At 43.8% G+C, this 24,148-nt stretch overlaps 1 protein-coding gene across 1 annotated transcript in view; it reads right to left on the reverse strand.

Moving 5' to 3' along the window:
* SCFD2 (sec1 family domain containing 2) overlaps positions 1-24,148 on the reverse strand; it is a 483,891-nt gene that overhangs the window by 413,684 nt on the left and 46,059 nt on the right. The window contains exon 4 of the mRNA XM_063458012.1: positions 5,752-5,927. Within this exon, the coding sequence (XP_063314082.1) occupies positions 5,752-5,927 (176 nt within the window). The remainder of the gene's footprint in view (positions 1-5,751; positions 5,928-24,148) is intronic.

Genomic DNA, 24,148 nt, shown 5'->3' on the forward strand with positions numbered 1-24,148 from the left:
AGTACACAACAGTGGAATGTGAACACGCTGGTGTCAGAGTGCTTTGCCCATTGCAAGTGCTGGATGGAGATGGAAGATCATACAATAAACATCTCTAGGAATCCAAAAACCCCAAAAAACAATGCATCTTCACCAAATGCCAGACTGTTTTCTAAACTACGGTAATAAAAAAAGATATCGCTGTGGTGAGGCGCCAGTTTTATCATGTAAGTGCTAGAGTATTAATTACCCTACTGTTAATAAACGGTCACTTAATGGAAAAATCCAAACACTATAACCACTACAGCCTGTTGCAGAGGTTGTTGTGCCAGGTGTGCCCTGGCGCTGTTATAGCATATACTGTCAAACTGTATTGGCATGGTTTGACATTTACCTGTCTTCTGCCAAGTGTAAGCACTGCTGCTAAAGTATTAAATATCTTTACATTGGCCAGGCCATTACTGAAAGAACAATGCTGTTCACTTATGTTATATCAAGCCTGGTTAGCAGATTGCAAGGAAGCTTGAAATATATCAGTGTCAATAGGTTGAATGTGCTCTTATTCTTGAGATACAATGTGTCCTTTCTGTTCACTCAGATTACTCCGTGCACACAGGTACCAGGCATGAAGATACTGTGTGGTTCTCTTGTTTGTGTCATGATGATCAAATGTCCCAGATGCTTACCTACACTGATAGAAAATCTGGAAACTACTAACAAATAATGGGAAATGCAGATTTTTGTTACAATTGTCACGTGAGAATTCAACAGCTGCAAGATCTCGCCTTTTGCTTCTTTGGGGGAAAATTATTCTTTAATAATATATTAGCCCTTTAATAACAAAATGTGTTTGGGCCCAAAGCTCTGTATACATATTTTGCCGTCATAGAAAACTTAAAAGGGGAAGTTTTATAAATTTTCACTATATCCATTTCCTTTACAATCACCTGCAACTTTGGCAAATAATCTTGTACCTGGTATTGTTTGTGGTGGGTTCACGTTAAACTCCAAAGTAACAACTGTGTTTTAAATGAAGTGATCTGCATTTTCTGTAAGTTCAGGTCTGACAGTATGATTTATTGAAACACAGCTATGACTTACAGAGGGTCTGAACCGAGACAAACAACAAATAAAAGGGGAGCAGGTTCTACATGAATTTTACATGCATATCCTGCATTACCCTACAACTCATGTACTTAAATGACCACTATAGGCACCCAGACCACTTCAGCTCAATGAAGTGGTCTGAGTGCCAGGTCCATCTAGGGTTAACCCTGCAGCGGTAAACATAGCAGTTTCAGAGAAACTGCTATGTTTACCTATGGGTTAATCCAGCCTCTACTGGCTGTCTCATTGACAGCCGCTAGAGGCGCTTCCGCGCTTCTCATTGTGAAAATCACAGTGAGAAGAAGCTGACGTCCATAGGAAAGCATTGAGAAATGCTTTCCTATGGACTGATTGAATGCGCGCGTGGCTCTTGCCGCGCATGCACATTTGGCGCTGACGTCGGAAGAGGGAAGAGAGTTCCCCAGAGCAGAGGGAGCCCGGCTCTGGAGAAAGGTAAGCGTTTAACCCCTTCAGCCCGGCGAGAGTGGGACCCTGAGGGTGGGGGGGGACCTAAAGACCCTATAGTGCCATGAAAACGAGTTTGTTTTCCTGGGACTATAGTGGTCCTTTAAGGCAGACAGTGTATTACAGAAAAAATTTATTTAAGATCACTGGGAGTACATTAGTCATCACTGACCGAGACTACAAAACATCATGACAGTAATTCTAAAAAGAAAAAAATCACGCCATCAACACCCTCTGTCTGCCCAAACTAAAATAACAATAAATGCGTATTTGTGTTTTTTTGGTTGGTTTTCTTTTCTTATTTAACCCCGGAGTTTCTGACAGATGTTCTATTTAAATGCATGTTTCACCACAATGGCACCCAAGTGGTTAAAATCAGTACAATATGATATTTCAAATGAATCCTGGAAATGGCTCCATTTTTGTATTCATTTCAGAGTCTATTAGGAATTCTGAGTTATACGCGAACCGCACCCAGTTGTTTTCAATTGCTCCCACATGAGGTAACTATCAGATGTTCAAGTCACATAGTGAATAAAGTGTAGCGTCCATGTAAACAAAATCAGTGGAAGAACGATATCCGGTGGGTGGGTTTTCCTGTGTGATGGAATGAATATTTGCTTTTTTGGAAATTAGAACAGGACAGAGCAGCAAACGAGCAGTGTATAAAGTTTGGACCAGTTTCTTGAAACATAACAGGACTTTAAATGCAGCTGAGACATTAAAAGCGTGCTGCTAAAACACCAGTCAATCAGTATATTGTTAATTTTTAAACGTTGATTTAATCCCCTTGCTCTAGTGCTTGGCGGACTCTAGGGCACGGGAGATATTACTATGCAATAATAACTATTACATGATTGGCGATGGTCTAGCCCTCAGCAGCAAGATCAAAGTGCAAGGGCCAGCAGCCACTAATAGACCAAGTCTGAGACTATAAAATCATGATACCAAGTCTAAGCAGCCTGCTATGGGGCAAAATGCTAAATATTGAGAGATATTCTACTTGGTTTACGTGGTCACTGCACCTGATTTTAGCACTTTGCCCTAGAACAGTAATGGCGAACCTATGGCACGCATGCCACAGCTGCAGCGCCGAGCCCTCTCTGTGGGCACACTGCATAGGTCGCAGAGGGGGCGCTGCATTGGCTCTGATGCTCTCTCCTGCAGGGCCGGTGCTATCCAAGCGCTAGCCCTGCTAGGTGCCTTCACGGACCGGAGGGGAGATCAGAGATCTCCCTCACCAGTTTACAGGCACATTGCCAGCAGGGGAGGGAGAGGAGACCCTGGAGCTCTAGCTTGCAGCTTCCCCGGGTCTCCTCTCGTGAGCACGGAGCGTTACCATGGCAACGCTCTATTCTCGCTAAAGTGAACTCTAGCCCAGGAGCTGCAGGCTAGAGTTCACTCCCCACTAGAGCCACCACGAATTCTCCACCGGACCACCAGGTCTTCACAATCGATATCCCCCTCCCTGAGCAAAGATAAGAAAAAAGGGGGGAAATAAAGCAACATTTTTTTTAATAAAAAAAAATATTTGTTTTAATTAGCCCCCAACTACACACACATTACATTACCTAGTTGTCGAGTGGCATTGTGCAGGCTGCCAGCAACTGTCTAGAGAAGAGGTGGCCAGGCAAATGCAATCTTCATCTCTGGTAGGTGTTCTCACTCTCTCGCAAGCCCAGCATGCGTGCCGCATGGAGCGTTGTGGTAATTGGGATATCTGTGATTGGACAGCCACAGAAAGTCCAGGTGAGGTTTGTTGGAGAGGGCTTGCAGAGGCTGCCGACAAAAAAAACCTGCAAGCTGTTTTTAGATATTTATACTCAGGCAGTGGATTGTCCCTTTAAAGAGTTATGTAAATATATTTTTGTGAACATTTTGTTATGACCAAGAGCGGCTCCCACTGATGCGATGGGCACAGGTTCCAAAGTAGAGGTATGAAGGGGCTGTATATACTTCCCAATATTCTTGGCCTATTATATTTTCCTGTGATGTAACAATCAGTATTATCACAAGCAAGAACTTTTAACTGTTGACACAATGCTATGACAGGCAGACACATGGGAAATCCTACTTGTCATGGGAAATATTACTTGTCAAAATTTTGTCAGTTGTTTATTTTGACTTTTGCTTAGATTGATTTCACCGACATTAGGTTACAGCCTAGCTACAAGCAAATGCTGCAATGTAATGATGCATTAAACTTACAGTATCTTACCTTTGACTACTGTCCTTTTCCTAAACTTTTCATTACATCTCTCCCCATATGGTCATCTTACACCTATCTTGAGAATCTGGCATTAAGGACTGCCCCAATCTACCCTCTTTTACACTATCCTCTATTAATATTACTGCATTTTACTCTCAGCTGTTAATCAGTGTGCCGTGCTCTCACGAAACCAGTGTGGAATTCAGCTGATCGGCACAGTGCTGTGTATATTTAAAGCGATTTAAGATATCCACAAAAAAAAGTAAGCACTTTTGAATGAATTATATGTAAAATGTAGCTTTACTTTAAGTAATGCACCATATATACATTCCCACATTTGCTTACATTATTACACCATTGACAAACTGCTCATCTTCTGTTATAGTGCGAATTGCACACAAAAAGATGCTCTAAAGAAGGAATGTCCCAAGTGCTTATTGTTGTAAGACGTCTGGGAATAAGTCCAATAAGTCCAGAAAGAAGAAACATCTGTATGATAATCCACACATTCTTTGTCATAAAATGGTATAATACTCAGGATGATATCTTCCATACCACACTCTAGCTAAGTAACGTAACATTCTCCAAGGAGACAATTTGAATACTTGGCAGGATGTATAGCTCAAACGCACTGTGCGCTAACCAGGGAACCATGCATAAACAGCGCACAGCAATAAAGTAACATGATAATCCCTGTCATACAAATAGATCCTGCAATATGGAGACTCAAGCACCATTTTTGGTAAATCCGTGTCAATTTGTATCACGTGGTTTAAAAGAAATATTAATTACGCTCATTTATTTGTTTAGAAGACAGAAATAATTGAGTGTTCGTTTTATATGTTAAAACTAAACTTTTAATAAATGTTAATTCAAAAGAAAGTTACAAAAGACACTCCATGTAAGTATTAATATACACAGTTTGGACAAAATGGTAGGATTAAAACTATATGGATAAATAAAAAAAAAAAAAAAAAACAACCACAAAAAAAGGAAGAAGATTGTAAGCAATTACATTAATTTGGCCAAAGCCGAATCACTAATAAGACAAATAAAAATAGAGATAACCTTGAAAATTGTCAGTTACCATACGCAAAGACGAAAATAGCCAGGGGATAAGAAAGCTGCTATGAAATTAGTAGATTTTAGTGTTACGTGCCTGAATAAAATGTTATTCATGGATGAATGGGATGTCATTAAATTGCTCATTTAACCCCTCTGGTGCTAGAGTCTTATAAAACTTATATATCCATCTAGATTCTTTCTGAAGGAGTTGCAAGTTAATTTGTAAATTGCAGCACAAGTAATGTACCTCATAAAATTAACATGTGGAATCCAATAGCTAGGCAAAACTTTCCCATAATTCAGACGGAATTCTCATTGCGGTTGCCAAACATATCATCAACTCCCACAATGCAGCAAGTGGCTACAAATTAATGTAACTGCTTACCATCTTCTGATCTTTAGGAATACCTATATTCTTTTGAAATTACATCAATATTGGTTATTTGTATTGATGCAACACTCATGAGATGGGTTATATCTTATATTAACCACAGACCTCAGTGTTGACTTCTCGAAGAATTAACCATAAACCAGAAGATTACAAAATAATGGGTTATAGTGCACATGTATCTTTAGTTTTAAATCATATAAATATGACAGCTTTCCTTTAATTAATCACAAACTCACAGAATATATTTTGCCAACAAATGTGAGATCGGAATAAGTCAAAACTAGTGAGATTACGTACGTACCGGTAATATTATTAATCAATAACAGACAATGTATAAAATACTTTTTATAAAGTGCCTTAAAGACATCTAACATTATCTAAAGAGCATACTGACAATTAGTCCATCATAATGGAGGAGTACTTCCCAAAAAGAAGAGCAATTTATTATGTCTGAAAATAACATTTATACCAATACCTCTAAGATTTATTTAATTCAACAACAACAATCTATAATGAATATGTGGCAATGTCCTACCTGTAAGACAAGTCGTTCAAATGCCAGGAAGGTATCCCACTTACTATACTGGGGATGCTTCAGGACCTGAGCTGTAGAGGAAGCCAGCTGCAACACCCCACAGTGATTCTGAATGGCTTGTCCATTGTCCTTGAAGAGCTGGATGAGAAATCGGAGCTGCTCAGGTGTGACCCTACCTGTAATTAGATTCAGATTCAACTTTATCACTGTACTATGTACATACAAGGACAATGGCACAGTTGGCCTGTTATCAGAAACGCAGCAGCAACTAATAAAATATACAATATAACAATGTACTCTCAGTGTAAGCTTTAGCAGTCTATACCCAATACCATAGTTCCTCACGTACTTAAAGGATCACTATAGGGTCAGGAACACAAACATAAATATCTGACCCAACAGTGTTAAAACCACCATCTAGCCCCCTTGGGCCCCTCATGCCTCCATAAATATAGAAATTTTACTGTATTCAAGCCAGAAGCTGTAGATCTGCATGCTGTTTGCCTCTCAAAAAACAAAAGCAGTCTGCTGACATCATCAGAAGTGGTGGCCTGATCCAATCACAATGCTTCCCCATAGGATTGGCTGAGACTGACAAAGAGGCAGATCAGGGGCAGAGCCAGCATGATTCAAACACAGCCCTGGTCAATCAGCATCTCCTCATAGAGATGAATTGAATCAATGAATCTCTATGAGGAAAGTTCAGTGTCTGCATGCAGAGGGAGGAGACACTGAATGTTTGGATGCATTTTACGCAGCCATGACCCAGGAAGGATCTCTAACAGCCATCTAAGGAGTGACCAGTGAAGTTATCACGAGGCTGTAATGTAAACACTGCATTTTCTCTAAAATGGCAGTGTTTACAGCAAAAAGGCTGAAGGTAATGATTTTACTCACCAGAACAAATTCAATAAGCTGTAGTTGTTCTCGTGACTATAGTGTCCCTTTAAGAAATACAATCTTGTCTTTATTGATAAAAAGTTTTACTGGTCTAATAAAACTTGGACATTTCACAAAGTGCTACCAATACTATACAAATTTAACAATACAACCCATAGCCCTCAATCCAAGTAAAATATCTATCCCATATAAACCACCATACCCTGTGTAATAAGTGTACCAAACTACCATACAGTTAATACATCTAGTGCAAATAAATCACCCAATCCTTAGCAATATACCTTCATCATGTGAAAAAGAAGAAACATTCACATCTATCATACACACAAAACACAATCTGCAACATATCAACCAATAACAAAGTGCTTAATTATAATCATAAATATATTCCACCACATTAGTGAGCACTGTCACTTTGCAGTTTTTGTTGGTTAGGTTTTTTTGTTTTTTTATTATTAATTCTTATGACCCTCTTTTAGTGCTTATATATAATTTTTTTTTATTTTATTAGGTTTTTAGTACTGTACTACATAAAAAACATAGGGACTAATGTTTTCTTAAGGGATGCATGATTACATGATTATTCAAGAACACCCCTTTTCCTTAACCCCATAAAGATGGAGGCAATTGTCAAAACTCAGGAGCAAAACAAAATCTAGAATTTGTTTGTTTGTTCCACCGTAAATAAAGGGTTTCTCTATAAGTGCTTCTATACATAATAGATATTGCTTTTGTTTGCTTTTTTTTTTTTTTTTTTAGGACACAAAGCGCACTCTTTTAATATTTTATATGTATACTTAAAGGGACACTCCAGACCCCTGAACAACTTTAGCTTGCTGAAAAGTGTGAAGAGCGTGTCCTCTTGTTTTATTTTGCAAAAAGTGCAGATATCTATAGATATTTATACGTTTATAAATAGACCTGGTTATACCCCCTTGGCTTTCAAGCAGACAACCGTTCATTTTACTTCCTGGTTTGGTTAGCTCAGTGGAGCTAAACTCAAGAGGCTGCAATTGCCCAAAGCAGTTGCCTTGACATCTCATTAAACTGCACTGGAAAGTCTGTGATTGGACAGCCACAGAAAGTCTGGGCAGGGTTTGAAGGGGAGCCGTTGCAAAGGCAGCAAGCAAGAAAACTGCAGGTTTTGCAAGCTGTTTTTAAATTAACCCCCAATTAAAAAATACATGATAAAATGTATGGAGGTTTTCATTTGGGGTATACCTACTAAACAGTGATCTTTATTTTGTATTTGGGTAGTGAAGTGTCCCATAAAACAACCATAAGTTTGGATTTTTAAAGTTTTCGCTAATAATTTTAACACATCAAGTGAAACTAAAGAAAAATGAATCAAAATAGATTCATGGAAGGGGGTAAGAGCTAGCCACTGATCAGAGAGGATTCATCTCTTTGAGCTACGAGCCTAATGGCCACGACAATTGAAGCTTTAATGGTGAAATTGGGCTCTCACTTGAACACTCGACCCCTTACCTGCTAAGGGAAGGTGCTACGTGGTGAAAAAAACTAAAAAGTGAAAGCTAACAAATTTAAGCACTGCCTAATGTTTCTGGCTAGGTTGTTTCATACAATCATACAGCAAGCGCCTTCTGTAAGACAAGAGAAGTAGTTAGCAACCTCTGTGAAGTTGCATGGTTAGAGAAACTAGAAGACAACTTTTTGTACTGCAATGAATATGTAAATAGTCTGCAAAGAGTATATACATATATGTAGTATACTTAAACACATACTCCATCCTTATAGAGAGGGGTGAATTCGAAAATAAATCATAAAGTGTAAATGTGCAAATCAATAAAATAGCTGAAATCTCCTTACAAAATCCAAGTGTCTGAAATGCCACTCAAGACTATCGAACCTAGGGAGGCTCAGGTGCATTGGATCCCATTAACACTGCACTCATCATTAACCCTTGGGTACACTGGATCCTATTAACACTGCACTCATCATTAACCCTTGGGTACACTAGATCCCATTAACAATGCACTCATCATTAACCCTCGGGTACACTGGATCCCATTAACACTGCACTCATCATTAACCCTCGGGTACACTGGATCCCATTAACACTGCACTCATCATTAACCCTCGGGTACACTGGATCCCGTTAACACTGCACTCATCATTAACCCTCGGGTACACTGGATCCCGTTAACACTGCACTCATCATTAACCCTCGGGTACACTGGATCCCATTAACACTGCACTCATCATTAACCCTCGGGTACACTGGATCCCGTTAACACTGCACTCATCATTAACCCTCGGGTACACTGGATCCCGTTAACACTGCACTCATCATTAACCCTCGGGTACACTGGATCCCATTAACACTGCACTCATCATTAACCCTCGGGTACACTGGATCCCATTAACACTGCACTCATCATTAACCCTCGGGTACACTGGATCCCATTAACACTGCACTCATCATCAACCCTCAGGTACACTGGATCCTATTAACACTGCACTCATCATTAACCCTTGGGTACACTGGATCCCATTAACAATGCACTCATCATTAACCCTCGGGTACACTGGATCCCATTAACACTGCACTCATCATTAACCCTCGGGTACACTGGATTCCATTAACACTGCACTCATCATTAACCCTCGGGTACATTGGATCACATTAACATTGCACTCATCCACACAGGAAGGATGCAGTAGCCAGGTCCTTGGGTAAATTCTTTGTGACAAAGTGTCCCTATATTGTAGACTTTGTTGCCACTATTACACTGTACCTGGATACTCTGTACGGGAGTTAACTTGCCGGGCATCCACACAATCGCTCCCTGAAACCTGGGAGGAATATTATGTACTTTCGGAGCCCCCGATAGTTGGCTGGCTAAAGCATCCATCAGTCTGGAACTTTGGGGCATGGACCACACGTGTGGCCAGTCAAATCTTTGCCCTGGTGGCGTTTGGTCAATTCTCCATGGATCTGGGCACTATTTGGACAGATTGGGTGCTCGGAGGACAGCTATCCGGGGATATATGACATGTGGGGTTTCAGTACTGTCTTATGGGTTTTCGGGGGGGGGGGGGGGGTTGTGTCTGGGAGATAATTGGTTTACCGGTTATCAAAACAATTATCTCCCAGACACAGAGAAAGCAGCAAACTCTATGCTGATAAATAAAAATGTAAAAGAAGACCTTGCATAGAAAGGCATAGATTCCTAAATGACAAGTGTTTTAGAAAGCTACAGACTGTAAAACACCTACACTTCTAACGTATTTCATAGCAATGCTATTCAGTGGGAGAATTACACAAACACATATATACAGCGAGTCCTTATAAAAAGCGGTTTCAAAGTTGTATTCCTGGCACTAACGCTCCCTCTTCAAAGTCAGGAAACAAGTCAACATCAGGGAATACAGAGACACACAGATACATAACACCAGGCCGGGTCAAGGAATATAGAGACCAGGAAAGGCAAACTAGCCTAGTTGGTTAGAAAACAGATTGAACAAAAACGTGCTATTGGGAACCACAACACCACCATAACAGGATAATGAAACTAATTATGAAAGAGGTTATATAGGTCTGGCATTTGTGGCCAAGCCTGCATTATTCCTGCACACCCAGAACGTATGTGTGCGTACATGCCAGAATGATGCAGGGTTGGCAATATCTGAAAATTGACGCTGGAACATCTTGCGATAAAAGGATGTAGGGGGCACATGCTGCATTCTAAACGGATACCAAAAAATAAGTGAGTTTGTGGTAGAAGCTACAGGATGTTTAAGTAAAGTTCAGTACTCACATGGTTAAAACTACTGTGCAACTATCTTGGACCAGGGCGCATGTTTGGTATGTCAGGAACGCCCACTATTAGATAACATGGGTGAGAGATAAGTTTCAATTTAGTAATTGGATGTAACCATAGAAATGTAGGTGTAATTTCTGTATTTTATGTATACGTATGGAATACGTCATTTACAGTATATATTCTTTGTTTGGAAACTGACCAGTGCCCAGTACATTGTGTTCTTTATAATAAAGGTGCTGGGACTTTGCAGCTGCAAACTAATAAAGAGCCTTTGCTTTTCAATGACCTATGTGTGTCTGGAGTGTCCTCGTGTTATATCTAACCTGAGTGGGTTATCACAAGTTTAGGGGAGAGGGCGGTTGCTTGGTGTAAAAAATTAGGCATATATGATGGGACTTAGCCATTGCTCCGCGTCCAAACTCATGTGAACATGACGTGAAGGAGCACCAGGTATACTTACACCAGCCACCACTTTCCATCTCCAGGTCCAAATGCTTTCATGGTTGACTGGTTGCAACTTGCCTTTAAAAAAAAAAACCCAAAAAAACTGATGTCCTAGGGCAGTGATGACGAACCTATGGCACGCGTGCCACAGGTGGCACGCCGGGCCCTTTCTGTGGGCACGCGGCCATAGGTTTGCCAATAATGCAGAGTAGGCGCCTACCTGCCCGAAACGGCAGGCGCCTACTCTGCTTCCGGGTCGGGAGGCAGGGGAGGGATCTTTGCAGCAGCTCCCCTGTCCTCCCGCGAGCAAGCTGTGTGGAGCGTTGCCGCGCGTTACCATGGCAACGCTCCACACAGCATCGCGCAGGAGGACGGGGGAGCTGCTGCAAAGATCCTTCTCCTGCCTTCCAACCCGGAAGACTGCTTGCCACCACCGGACCACCAGGGATGGCTGTGTCCCCCCCTTCCTTCATTAGAGGTAAGGAGGAAGGGGGGGACTAATTTAATATACTTTTTTTTTTTTTTTTATTACTTAAATACCCCCCCATACAGCACCCCTACCCCCCCACACAGCACCCCCTACCCCCCCACACAGCACCCCCCTACCCCCCCCCCACACACAGTACCCCTACCCCCCCCCCACACACAGTACCCCTACCCCCCCCACACACAGTACCCCTACCCCCCACACAGCACCCCTACCCCCCCATACAGCACCCCTACCCTCCCCCCCATACAGCACCCCCCTACCCCCCCACACGCAGCACCCCTACCCCCCACACAGCACCCCTACCCCCCATACAGCACCCCTACCCCCCATACAGCACCCCAACCCCCCATACAGCACCCCTACCCCCCACACAGTACCCCTACCCCCCACACACAGTACCCCTATCCCCCACACACAGTACCCCTACCCCCCCACACAGCACCCCTACCCCCCACACACACAGTACCCCTACCCCCCCACACACACAGTACCCCTACCCCCCCACAACCCAGTACCCCTACCCCCCCACAACCCAGTACCCCTACCCCCCCACACACCCAGTACCCCTACCCCCCCACACACCCAGTACCCCTACCCCCCCACACACCCAGTACCCCTACCCCCCACACACCCAGTACCCCTACCCCCCCACACACCCAGTACCCCTACCCCCCACACACACAGTACCCCTACCCCACACACACACACAGTACCCCTACCCCACACACACACACAGTACCCCTACCCCACACACACACACACAGTACCCCTACCCCCCACACACACACACAGTACCCCTACCCCCCACAACCCAGTACCCCTACCCCCCCACACACCCAGTACCCCTACCCCCCCCCCACACACAGTACCCCTACCCCCCCACACACCCAGTACCCCTACCCCCCCACACAGTACCCCTACCCCCCACAAAGTACCCCTACCCCCCACACAGTACCCCTACCCCCCACACAGTACCCCTACCCCCCACACAGTACCCCTACCCCCCACACAGTACCCCTACCCCCCACACAGTACCCCTACCCCCACACACACAGTACCCCTACCCCCACACACACACAGTACCCCTACCCCCCCGCAGTACCCCTACCCCACACACACACAGTACCCCTACCCCCCCCACACAGTACCCCTACCCCCCCACACAGTACCCCTACCCCCCCACACAGTACCCCTACCCCCCCACACAGTACCCCTACCCCCCCACACAGTACCCCTACCCCACACACAGTACCCCTACCCCCACACAGCAGCCCTACCCCCCACAGCAGCCCTCTTACCCCCCCCACACAGCACCTCCCCTACCCCCCACCCACAGCACCCCTATCCCCACAGCATCCCTCCCCTCCCCCACACCCAGCATCCCATCCCTCCCCCACACCCAGCTTCCCTCCCCTCCCCTACACCCAGCATCGCTCCCCACCCCTACCCCCATACACAGCACCCCTACCCCCCCACACAGCAGCCCTACCCCCCACAGCACAGCACCCCTACCCCTGCACAGCAGCCGTACCCCCCACACAGCACAGCACCCCTGTCTAACACACACACCACCTCTCATACACACAGCACCCCTCACACACACACACACACCCCTCACACACACACACCACTCCTCAAACACACCCCCTCACACACACACAGCACCCCTCATACACACACACAGCACCCCTCATACACACACACAGCACCCCTCACACACACACAGCACCCCTCACACACACAGCACACACAGAAACCCTCAGACACACACAGCACCCCTCAATGCCCCTTAAACTACACCCCTCAATGCAGTATGTGTGTGTATTCAGCAGTCACACACCCAGTACCCCTACCCCCCCCACACACCCAGTACCCCTACCCCCCACACACACAGTACCCCTACCCCCCCACACACACAGTACCCCTACCCCCCCACACACACAGTACCCCTACTCCCCCACACACACAGTACCCCTACCCCCCACACACACAGTACCCCTACCCCCCCACAAAGTACCCCTACCCCCCACACAGTACCCCTACCCCCCACACAGTACCCCTACCCCACACACAGTACCCCTACCCCACACACAGTACCCCTACCCCCACACAGCAGCCCTACCCCCCACAGCAGCCCTCTTACCCCCCCCACACAGCACCTCCCCTACCCCCCACCCACAGCACCCCTATCCCCACAGCATCCCTCCCCTCCCCCACACCCAGCATCCCATCCCTCCCCCACACCCAGCTTCCCTCCCCTCCCCTACACCCAGCATCGCTCCCCACCCCTACCCCCATACACAGCACCCCTACCCCCCCACACAGCAGCCCTACCCCCCACAGCACAGCACCCCTACCCCTGCACAGCAGCCGTACCCCCCACACAGCACAGCACCCCTGTCTAACACACACACCACCTCTCATACACACAGCACCCCTCACACACACACACCACTCCTCAAACACACCCCCTCACACACACACAGCACCCCTCATACACACACACAGCACCCCTCATACACACACACAGCACCCCTCACACACACACAGCACCCCTCACACACACAGCACACACAGAAACCCTCAGACACACACAGCACCCCTCAATGCCCCTTAAACTACACCCCTCAATGCAGTATGTGTGTGTATTCAGCAGTCACACACCCAGTACCCCTACCCCCCCCACACACCCAGTACCCCTACCCCCCACACACACAGTACCCCTACCCCCCCACACACACAGTACCCCTACCCCCCCACACACAGTACCCCTACCCCCCACACACACAGTACCCCTACCCCCCCACAAAGTACCCCTACCCCCCACACAGTACCCCTACCCCCCACACAGTACCCCTACCCCCACACACAGTACCCCTACCCCCACACACACAGTACCCCTACCCCCCCGCAGTACCCCTACCCCACACACAGTACCCCTACCCCCCCACACAGTACCCCTACCCCCCACACAGTACCCCTACCCCCCCACACAGTACCCCTACCCCCCACACAGTACCCCTACCCCCCACCCCCCACACAGTACCCCTACCCCCCACCCCCCACACAGTACCCCTACCCCCACACACACACAGTACCCCTACCCCCACACACACAGTACCCCTACCCCCCACACAGTACCCCTACCCCCCCACACACAGTACCCCTACCCCCACACACAGTACCCCTACCCCCACACACAGTACCCCTACCCCCACACACAGTACCCCTACCCCCACACAGCAGCCCCCCTACCCCCACACAGCAGCCCTACACCCCACAGCAGCCCTCTTACCCCCCCCACACAGCACCTCCCCTACCCCCCACCCACAGCACCCCTATCCCCCAGCATCCCTCCCCTCCCCCACACCCAGCATCCCATCCCTCCCCCACACCCAGCTTCCCTCCCCTCCCCTACACCCAGCATCGCTCCCCACCCCTACCCCCATACACAGCAGCCCTACCCCCCCACACAGCAGCCCTACCCCCCACATAGCACCCCTACTCCCCACAGCACAGCACCCCTACCCCTGCACAGCAGCCGTACCCCCCACACAGCACAGCACCCCTGTCTAACACACACACCACCTCTCATACACACAGCACCCCTCACACACACACACCACCCCTCAAACACACCCCCTCACACACACACAGCACCCCTCATACACACACACAGCACCCCTCACACACACACACAGCACCCCTCACACACACACACAGCACCCCTCACACACACACAGCACACACAGAAACCCTCAGACACACACAGCACCCCTCAATGCCCCTTAAACTACACCCCTCAATGCAGTATGTGTGTGTATTCAGCAGTCTGTGTGTGTGCGTGTGTGTGTATTCAGCAGTCTGTGTGCGTGTGTGTGTATTCAGCAGTCTGTGTGTGTGTGTGTGTATTCAGCAGTCTGTGTGTGTGTACTCAGCGGACTGTGTGTATGTATTCAGCAGTCTGTGTATGTGTACTTAGCAGTCTCTGTGTGTACTCAGCAGTCTGTCTGTATGTGTATTCAGCAGACTGTGTGTGTGTGTGTATTCAGCAGTCTCTGTATTCAGCAGTCTTGTGTGTGTATATTCAGCAGACTGTGTGTATGTATTCAGCAGTCTCTGTATTCAGCAGTCTTGTGTGTGTATATTCAGCAGACTGTGTGTATGTATTCAGCAGTCTCTGTATTCAGCAGTCTTGTGTGTGTATATTCAGCAGACTGTGTGTATGTATTCAGCAGTCTCTGTGTGTATGTATTGCATTTGTTGGAGATACTAATAAATATAAGCTTAATTTGATCTATTTATATCATTATTTAAAATTTGTATTATTGAACTCTCTGCTGTTGTGTTCTTTTAAAACAAAAGTTGTTAATTAGTTCGGACAACAGTACGAGTTGTTTTTTCTAAACTTAAACCTCAGTATTGAGGTTTAATTGCCGTGTTGGCACTTTAAGGAAAAAAAAGTTGGCATGTATTGCGGTTTGGGCACTCGGGCTCAAAAAGGTTCGCCATCACTGTCCTAGGGGCACTTATTTCAAACACCCCCCGTTTGTGTGCCTCACTAGAGAAATGCTTGCTACAGTACCAAAAAAATAAATAAATGAGGAATGGTTAATTTAAACTAAAAGCTATTTATATGCAAGATAAAAAGAATAATTGAAAGTTCAAAAACGCAAACTGGCTTTATGAAAAACTGCGGTTCCATGCTAACAATTTTCTTCAAACGTATTATGTGATAAACCAAAGAGGGGGAAGAAAAATCAGCAATTTTTTAAACTAAACATTACTCAACACCTGAAATAACACAGTGGATGCAAACAATAATATAAGAAAAAGCGAGGCAAAGAAAGAGACTGAGGCCCCGGCCAGCTAAAACACTTTCTGAGAACCTTTGGATATAGAGGTCAATAAAGCAAAGAGTGTGGATGCCATGGCAGGGCATGGTGGCTTTCTTAATAGGGGGTTCGGGCACTTAAAATGTTATATACTTGGCCATCATTAAAAAACCACTATGAGAACTAGACACTGCAATACTTGCAAGCACAGTTACAAGACAACCTTGGCAAATAAAATAATCGTCCATTGTATAATTATGACAAAATCTTCCTGGATAAACAAGCCCTCAGACAATTACTAAACGAAGAGGAGGTAACTGATAGGTTATAAGCCAGCAGCTTTTTACCCCTTAAATTTCTAACTGAAAACCTAAGGCATTTCAACATATGCTTCTCATTTCCTCCGAGAAACATAAGCAAACATGTCATTTGTGATACATAAGCTATGCGTTTCGAGAGTGCCTGTAGATGGCACTGCGTGCTTAACAATTACCAGGAATGAGTACAAAACAAAGGATGTGTCAATTAACACATATTGTGAAATGTGCTGTGCAACTCAAAACGCCAGATGCAAAGGCATTAAAGGACTCCTGTGCATTAAATATCAAAACAACACGCTCAAATTATTCTTTCCCCTGAAGTTAAGCCCCCCCTAATAAAAATTCATAGTAAGCGTTAAAATGCTACATAGCACTGTTTACCAAGAGAATTGAAGGTTTCCATTCTTTAATTAAAGCAGAAGTACAAGAAAACATCTAGAAGAAGCTTTCCTAACTTGAAAAAAAAAAAAAGTAAAATTGTGGGGTTTTTGTTCGATCCAACTAAACTACACTTAGTCCTATCAAGAAACATTCCTCCTGCTATCATAGAGTATGCGTGGTTGGCTGTGAAGAGCACTTCAGACAATTCTCAAGACTTATATGCAGATTATTTTATAGGTTGCATTACTGTTATGTTGTAAACTCTACAAATTTATATCTATTATATTTCTCTTTTACTTATCCTTGCTTGGATTCGTGCTTACAAATTAGTTTTTTTGTGTAATAGGTTTTTCAGGTGGTTTAACATTAGGGCTGCTTCCTGTAAGGTTTTGCTATGTACGTAAAAGCACATTATTTATCTGTGTTGAGTTCAAAGCTTTAAATGCTAGAAGGAAAAATATAAATTGACATGAAAAAGAATGTTCTGTTGAGTTGCAGTATATGTACCATCGTACGTGAAGTCAACCCACTGAGCAATCTGATACCTTCCCCCTTACAGAGAACTCAAGTTTGCCAGAAAAAAAACTAAAAAGAAAAGGAGACTCGGTATACAACTCTCTTGTGGCCAACAAACAAAAACAAAAAATCAAGTGATTGGAGCAATGTAGGATTGCAATGTGCAGAGCAGGTTAAAATGCCTTTCGAGAAAGCAGAGAATTCTCTTGCCAACTACAGACTAAGTGTGTGTGCCGCACATCAAATGAAATACAAGAAGGGTCTTGTGGGGTTTCCAATGTTTATTCACAACCTCCACTTGACATATTTAAATAAGTCTAATGAAATGACTTACAGATGTTAATATGTCGGGGACTAGGAAGGCAAATCATTGGAATCTATGGAGAGTCAGCACTGTAGGAGAATGTCATGAACTATTGTATGCAAGTTGTACATCCATGTAGATTTAGGTACTGCATGGCATACCGTAAATAGAAGATTAATTGACCAGTTTAGAATTTTTCTAATTGAGATTTTTGCTACTTTGCCCGATAAAAGGGTATTTTATCAGCTGTATGTAAGGTACAAAGTCGGGATTTATATTTAGAGGTACAAATGTGGTTCCACATTAAACATTTAAACAATTCTAGCCCTAGTCAGATGTTTTTGTACTACTGACCCCCTCTACTATAACCTTTATGTTCAACTACCATCTTTTTTCATTAAGCCTTTGAAAGGGGAAACGGTATTACATGGATACAAGAATAAATGTCAGTGCAGTTCATCAAATAAAGTGCCAAAAGAGGAGTGCACAGTAGGCAATGTGTGGAGAACCAAACATTTCTAGAAAGAACGGCCCATCAACATGGACCTGAAAACTAAATGCCATGAGTCTAAAATTCATCGTAAGAGGTAGTGGTCAACAGCAGACAGCCAAGGTAAGCCTCTGAAACGGAGAGGATCTAATAGTGGGAATGAGAAAAAGCAAGGACAAAACATGTAGAAAAAGAGAACAAGAAAAGCAAGAGGTAGTAGCAAGGGAATTAGAGGCAGGGTGTGGGGTAGATAGGACAAGGTGGGAGGAAATATGAACGAACTAGGTAAAGGAGACCAGGTCCAACTAGAGCCCAACTAAACTCAGCGGCAGGCCTTATACACATATAAAAGATCAACTTCACAGGACGCCCACTCCCTAGGAAGTGGCAGGCTATTCGGAAATTCAGTGTATCCAAGGGAACTATGTATCAATGAAGCTTTGTCAGTGGCTGTAAGAATAAGCTCTTCACAAAAACTAAAGAAAAAGTTACCTGCGCTCTCTCCTGAATCCCTATGTATATTTAAACAAATTAACGTCATTTAGTTACTCCAATGGCCATTGGAAGGAATGCCAGCCTGCCAACGTCAAGGCAGACCCCCCCTAAGCGGGTCCTAACACTGACCCTTCAGCCTGCTTCCTTGAACTTCTGGCAAAGATATCTCTAATGAGAAAGAGAGGGGATTTTTTATACACCCCTATACAGGGAGTGCAGAATTATTAGGCAAGTTGTATTTTTGAGGATTAATTTTATTATTGAACAACAACCATGTTCTCAATGAACCCAAAAAACTCATTAATATCAAAGCTGAATATTTTTGGAAGTAGTTTTTAGTTTGTTTTTAGTTATAGCTATTTTAGGGGGATATCTGTGTGTGCAGGTGACTATTACTGTGCATAATTATTAGGCAACTTAACAAAAAACAAATATATACCCATTTCAATTATTTATTTTTACCAGTGAAACCAATATAACATCTCAACATTCACAAATATACATTTCTGACATTCAAAAACATAACAAAAACAAATCAGTGACCAATATAGCCACCTTTCTTTGCAAGGACACTCAAAAGCCTGCCATCCATGGATTCTGTCAGTGTTTTGATCTGTTCACCATCAACATTGCGTGCAGCAGCAACCACAGCCTCCCAGACACTGTTCAGAGAGGTGTACTGTTTTCCCTCCTTGTAAATCTCACATTTGATGATGGACCACAGGTTCTCAATGGGGTTCAGATCAGGTGAACAAGGAGGCCATGTCATTAGATTTTCTTCTATTATACCCTTTCTTGCCAGCCACGCTGTGGAGTACTTGGACGCGTGTGATGGAGCATTGTCCTGCATGAAAATCATGTTTTTCTTGAAGGATGCAGACTTCTTCCTGTACCACTGCTTGAAGAAGGTGTCTTCCAGAAACTGGGAGTTGAGCTTGACTCCATCCTCAACCCGAAAAGGCCCCACAAGCTCATCTTTGATGATACCAGCCCAAACCAGTACTCCACCTCCACCTTGCTGGCGCCTGAGTCGGACTTGAGCTCTCTGCCCTTTACCAATCCATCCATCTGGCCTATCAAGTCTCACTCTCATTTCATCAGTCCATAAAACCTTAGAAAAATCAGTCTTGAGATATTTCTTGGCCAGAGTCTTGACGTTTCAGCTTGTGTGTCTTGTGTGTCTCTGAGTATTGCACACCTTGTGCTTTCGGGCACTCCAGTGATGTTGCAGCTCTGAAATATGGCCAAACTGGTGGCAAGTGGCATCTTGGCAGCTGCACGCTTGACTTTTCTCAGTTCATGGGCAGTTATTTTGCGTTTTGGTTTCTCCACACGCTTCTTGCGACCCTGTTGACTATTTTGAATGAAACGCTTGATTGTTCGATGATCACGCTTCAGAAGCTTTGCAATTTTAAGAGTGCTGCATCTCTCTGCAAGATATCTCACTATTTTTAACTTTTCTGAGCCTGTCAAGTCCTTCTTTTGACCCCTTTTGCCAAAGGAAAGGAGGTTGCCTAATAATTATGCACACCTGATATAGGGTGTTGATGTCATTAGACCCCACCCCTTCTCATTACAGAGATGCACATCACCTAATATGCTTAATTGGTAGTAGGCTTTCGAGCCTATACAGCTTGAGTAAGACAACATGCATAAAGAGGATGATGTGGTCAAAATACTCATTTGCCTAATAATTCTGCACGCAGTGTATATCTATTAACCCTTAATAGGGAACGCATGGGATGGGTGGCAGCATTGTAACACAGCTGTATGACACAAAAAGTGAATACAAATACAAAAAGATAAGTCCTGCGCTCACTCCTATCACTCCTGCGGGGCATCAGCCGCAATATATACAGTAAAAAACAAAGAAAAAGTTACCTGTGCTCTCTCCTGAATCCCTATGTAGAAGGTTTGGTTTTTACTGTATATATTGGGGCTGATGTGTACTGTGGTCGTTTATGCCGCCCAGGAGTGATGGGAGTGAGCGCAGGACTTATCTTTTTGTATTTGTATTCACCCACACATGTTTAGAGAGCTTAGTATAGAAATTCCCACACCACGGTTTTTAATCTTTCAGGATTCTTTCCTATCAGGAATTGGACCAGAGGGTTGGTGACAAGCAGATGTGGTGCCTATATTTAAAAAGGGTTCAAAAGCTTTAACCCCAAAACTACAGACCCCTGAGCTTCTGTCGTTGGGAAATTATTTAAAGGTCTCTAAGGGATAATATTCAAGAATTAATTTAATAAAAAATATATATCATTAAAAGGAATCAACATGGTTTTATGAAAAACAGGTCATGCCAAACTAATGTAATTGCTATTAAGAAGTTAGTAGAAACATAGATCGGGGTGATCCAGTAGATACAATATAGATGGATTTTGCTAAGGCAGTTAATATAGCTCCACACAGAAGGTTACTAGAAAAACTGAAGTTAGTTGGTTTTGATAAAAAAAAAAACGTGTGTTCTTGAATAGAACACTGGCTTAAAGATAGAGGTCAGAGAGAAGTAAATGGAAAGTTTTCAAATAGGACAAAAACTGGTAAGTGGAGTGCCTCAAGGTTCTGTCCCGGGTCTACTTCTCTTTAATCTGTTTAGAGAATCTTGAAGTGGGCATTGAAAGTTATTTGTCTGTGTTTGCATATAACACAAAACTAGGTAAGAAAATACAGTCTGAACATTATAATTTCACGACAGAGGGATTTGGATAAATTGGGAGACTGGGCAGGCAAGTGGCAGATGAGATTTAATACAGATAAGTGTAAAGTCATAAATTTTGAAATAAGGAATCCACAAGCCAATACTACATTAAATGAAAAGGACCTGGGAACAATTATACATTTCAAACGAGGCAACAGTATGCTATGCCTGTCTGCAAATCAATGGTAAGACTCAACCTTGAATATGCGGTGCAATTTTGGGCACCAGTCTTAAAGACAAGCTACAAAATTGGTAAGGGAGATGGAAAACATTAGTTATGAGGAAAGGCTAGAAAAAATGTAATTCCTGGAGGAGCGGTGGCACTTAACATAAGATAGAGCACAGGCACATACAGATACTTGGGCACCATGGCTTCTCAATGCTTTCTCAGAGGAGTTCCGCAAACAGACTGGGGTAATACAAGGAGTTAGAAAGGGAGCAGGTGGTACTGGGTCCGTTGGGGTCTGGCTCACCACCGTTTCATGAGGGGGTGGGGGGGCTGGGGGGGCATTATATCTTTGTGGATTTTCCGTGGGTTCCAAACATAGCACATATCTGACTTTCTCTACCTTCTGTTTTCTTTTTCCTTCTCTTTGCTATTCTAGTCCCTTTACTTCTCAGATCCTGCAATATCTCTACTCATCCCAGGGTTTGAAATCTAGCCTACCATGGAGCAAACAAAAAGTGCAGCTGACGGTTTTATGATAGCTCATAGACAGAGGAGAATGGTAGTAAGCACTCGCTCTGCAAGCGCAATGGTTGGCTCAGGACTCAGAGTTCTTTTTTTTGTACATACAGTAATCCTTTCTTTAAACTTGTTATCCAAGGTAGGGATGTACATGTCCCATGATATGCTCCTGAACGAAGTTCATATTTATATACATATAATATCTTTGTAACCCAAGACCTGCATGTCCATTTACATAGATTAAGGGACCCGTGAGTCCCATATCGTCTTCTATGAAAAAAATGTTAATTAAAAAGAAATTTACAAAAAGAAAAAAATTCAAAAAGGCACCACAGAAGGGATATGATAGGGCTATACAAATATATACAGGGTCAGCACAAACTGCTTTGTGCTAATCTATTCATTAGCAGAAATATACAGCAGACAAGAGGTCATCATTGATCCTGAAAGAAAGGAGTTATTTACAGCAGGGGAAAAGGTTCTTTACAGTAAGGATAATAAAGTTTTATCAGATTCTAGAGATAATTGTAAGAAAGGCTTGGACACTTTTTGCATAAAGAGAATATTCAAGGATGAAATTGATATGTTGTAAACAGGTCGATCCAAAGAGAAATCGGGTTTCCACTATGGAGTCAAGAAGGATTTCTTCTCCCCTTTTTGTGGCATAATTGGAAATGGCTAAAGTTGGTTATTTTGCCACCATAAAAGAATGCGCTTCAGGGCTGAACTTTGACTTTAGTCTTTTTTTCAGCCTAGACAACTATAGAACTATGTAACAAATGCACGTCTCCTCCACCCTAAGGATACAATCCCCACAAGGAGGGCACCTCTCCACACATCCACTAAGTACAAGACTCAGGGCATCATAAAACAAGTTAAGGAGGGCTGATTTCCAGTTAGACGTTACAAAAAGTGAGGTAGGGTATAGAAGGTAGATCTACTTATCAAAGGGGGGCTGGGAGTCACCCAGTTGGGAGACTACCGCACGGATGGTCAGCCAAAATGGTGTGTCCCGGTGCAGTCCCGAGAATGCCGAATTCCTTGCTGCATTGCCAACACTGTGAGCTAATTTTTCAGGTGTTTTATGCTAATGAGTGAGCAATTTGAGGTCCAAGTTGTAGTAGTGCATGCTAATAGAGGATTTAGGGGAGAGGGGCATCTTCTACAGGCTTTAACAAAGAAGACTAAAGGCTTTAGCAAAACTATTATAGTTATGTGATGCTACTTTTCTGGAAATTCACAAATGAATAAAACTTTAAAGATCGCATACAACTTGTAATAACCATGTTTTCCTGTGATGGACATTTTCGTTTCTCTCAACAATGTACAGACAATCTCAACATTGCTATCTTCTATGGGCTATGACATGGACATTAGGACACATTGTGAATGTGGTTGAGAACCAGGAATGTAATGTTATGTGGTGTTCTTATGCTCTTAACTCGTATGGTATTTATAATGAATCAAATCTGCTTTGTCCAGTGCCGCAAGCATTACAGCTCAACAAAGTTGTGTGAAGACAGATAATATAGGCTTGAAATGTGGGTGTATGGAACTGAAAGAGCCCCAGACGGGTGGAAGGTTGGAAGAAGCCACACAACGTGGAAAATGGTAGAGGCCAAACAAGGGATGGGTGGGAAGAGGCACACAAGGAGGGGATAGAAGAAGTCACACAAGGAGGAGCAAAAACTGAAAGACAGGCAACAAATGGTGGGATTAGAAGGAATTACACAAAGGGTGGGATAAAAAAAGTTGTAGATCGTAAAGTCTATAATTTTACTGAGAAACTTATCTGGAATACTATTGAATGAATGCAGCTTCCTTTTCACTATGAATCACTTGCTCAAACTACAATGATTACTTTATGAATGTATTTATCACCAGGCTAATTAGCTTTGAAAGCTATCCCTTAAAGGGACACTATAGTTACCAGAACAACTACAGCTTAATGTAGTTGTTCTCGTGAGTATAATCATTGCCTTCAGGCATTTTAAGGCAAACACTTCCTTTCCAGAGAAAAGGCAGTGTTTACATTGCCCCTA

This window comes from Pelobates fuscus, chromosome 6, assembly GCF_036172605.1.
Source record: "Pelobates fuscus isolate aPelFus1 chromosome 6, aPelFus1.pri, whole genome shotgun sequence".
Classification (NCBI taxonomy): domain Eukaryota; kingdom Metazoa; phylum Chordata; class Amphibia; order Anura; family Pelobatidae; genus Pelobates; species Pelobates fuscus.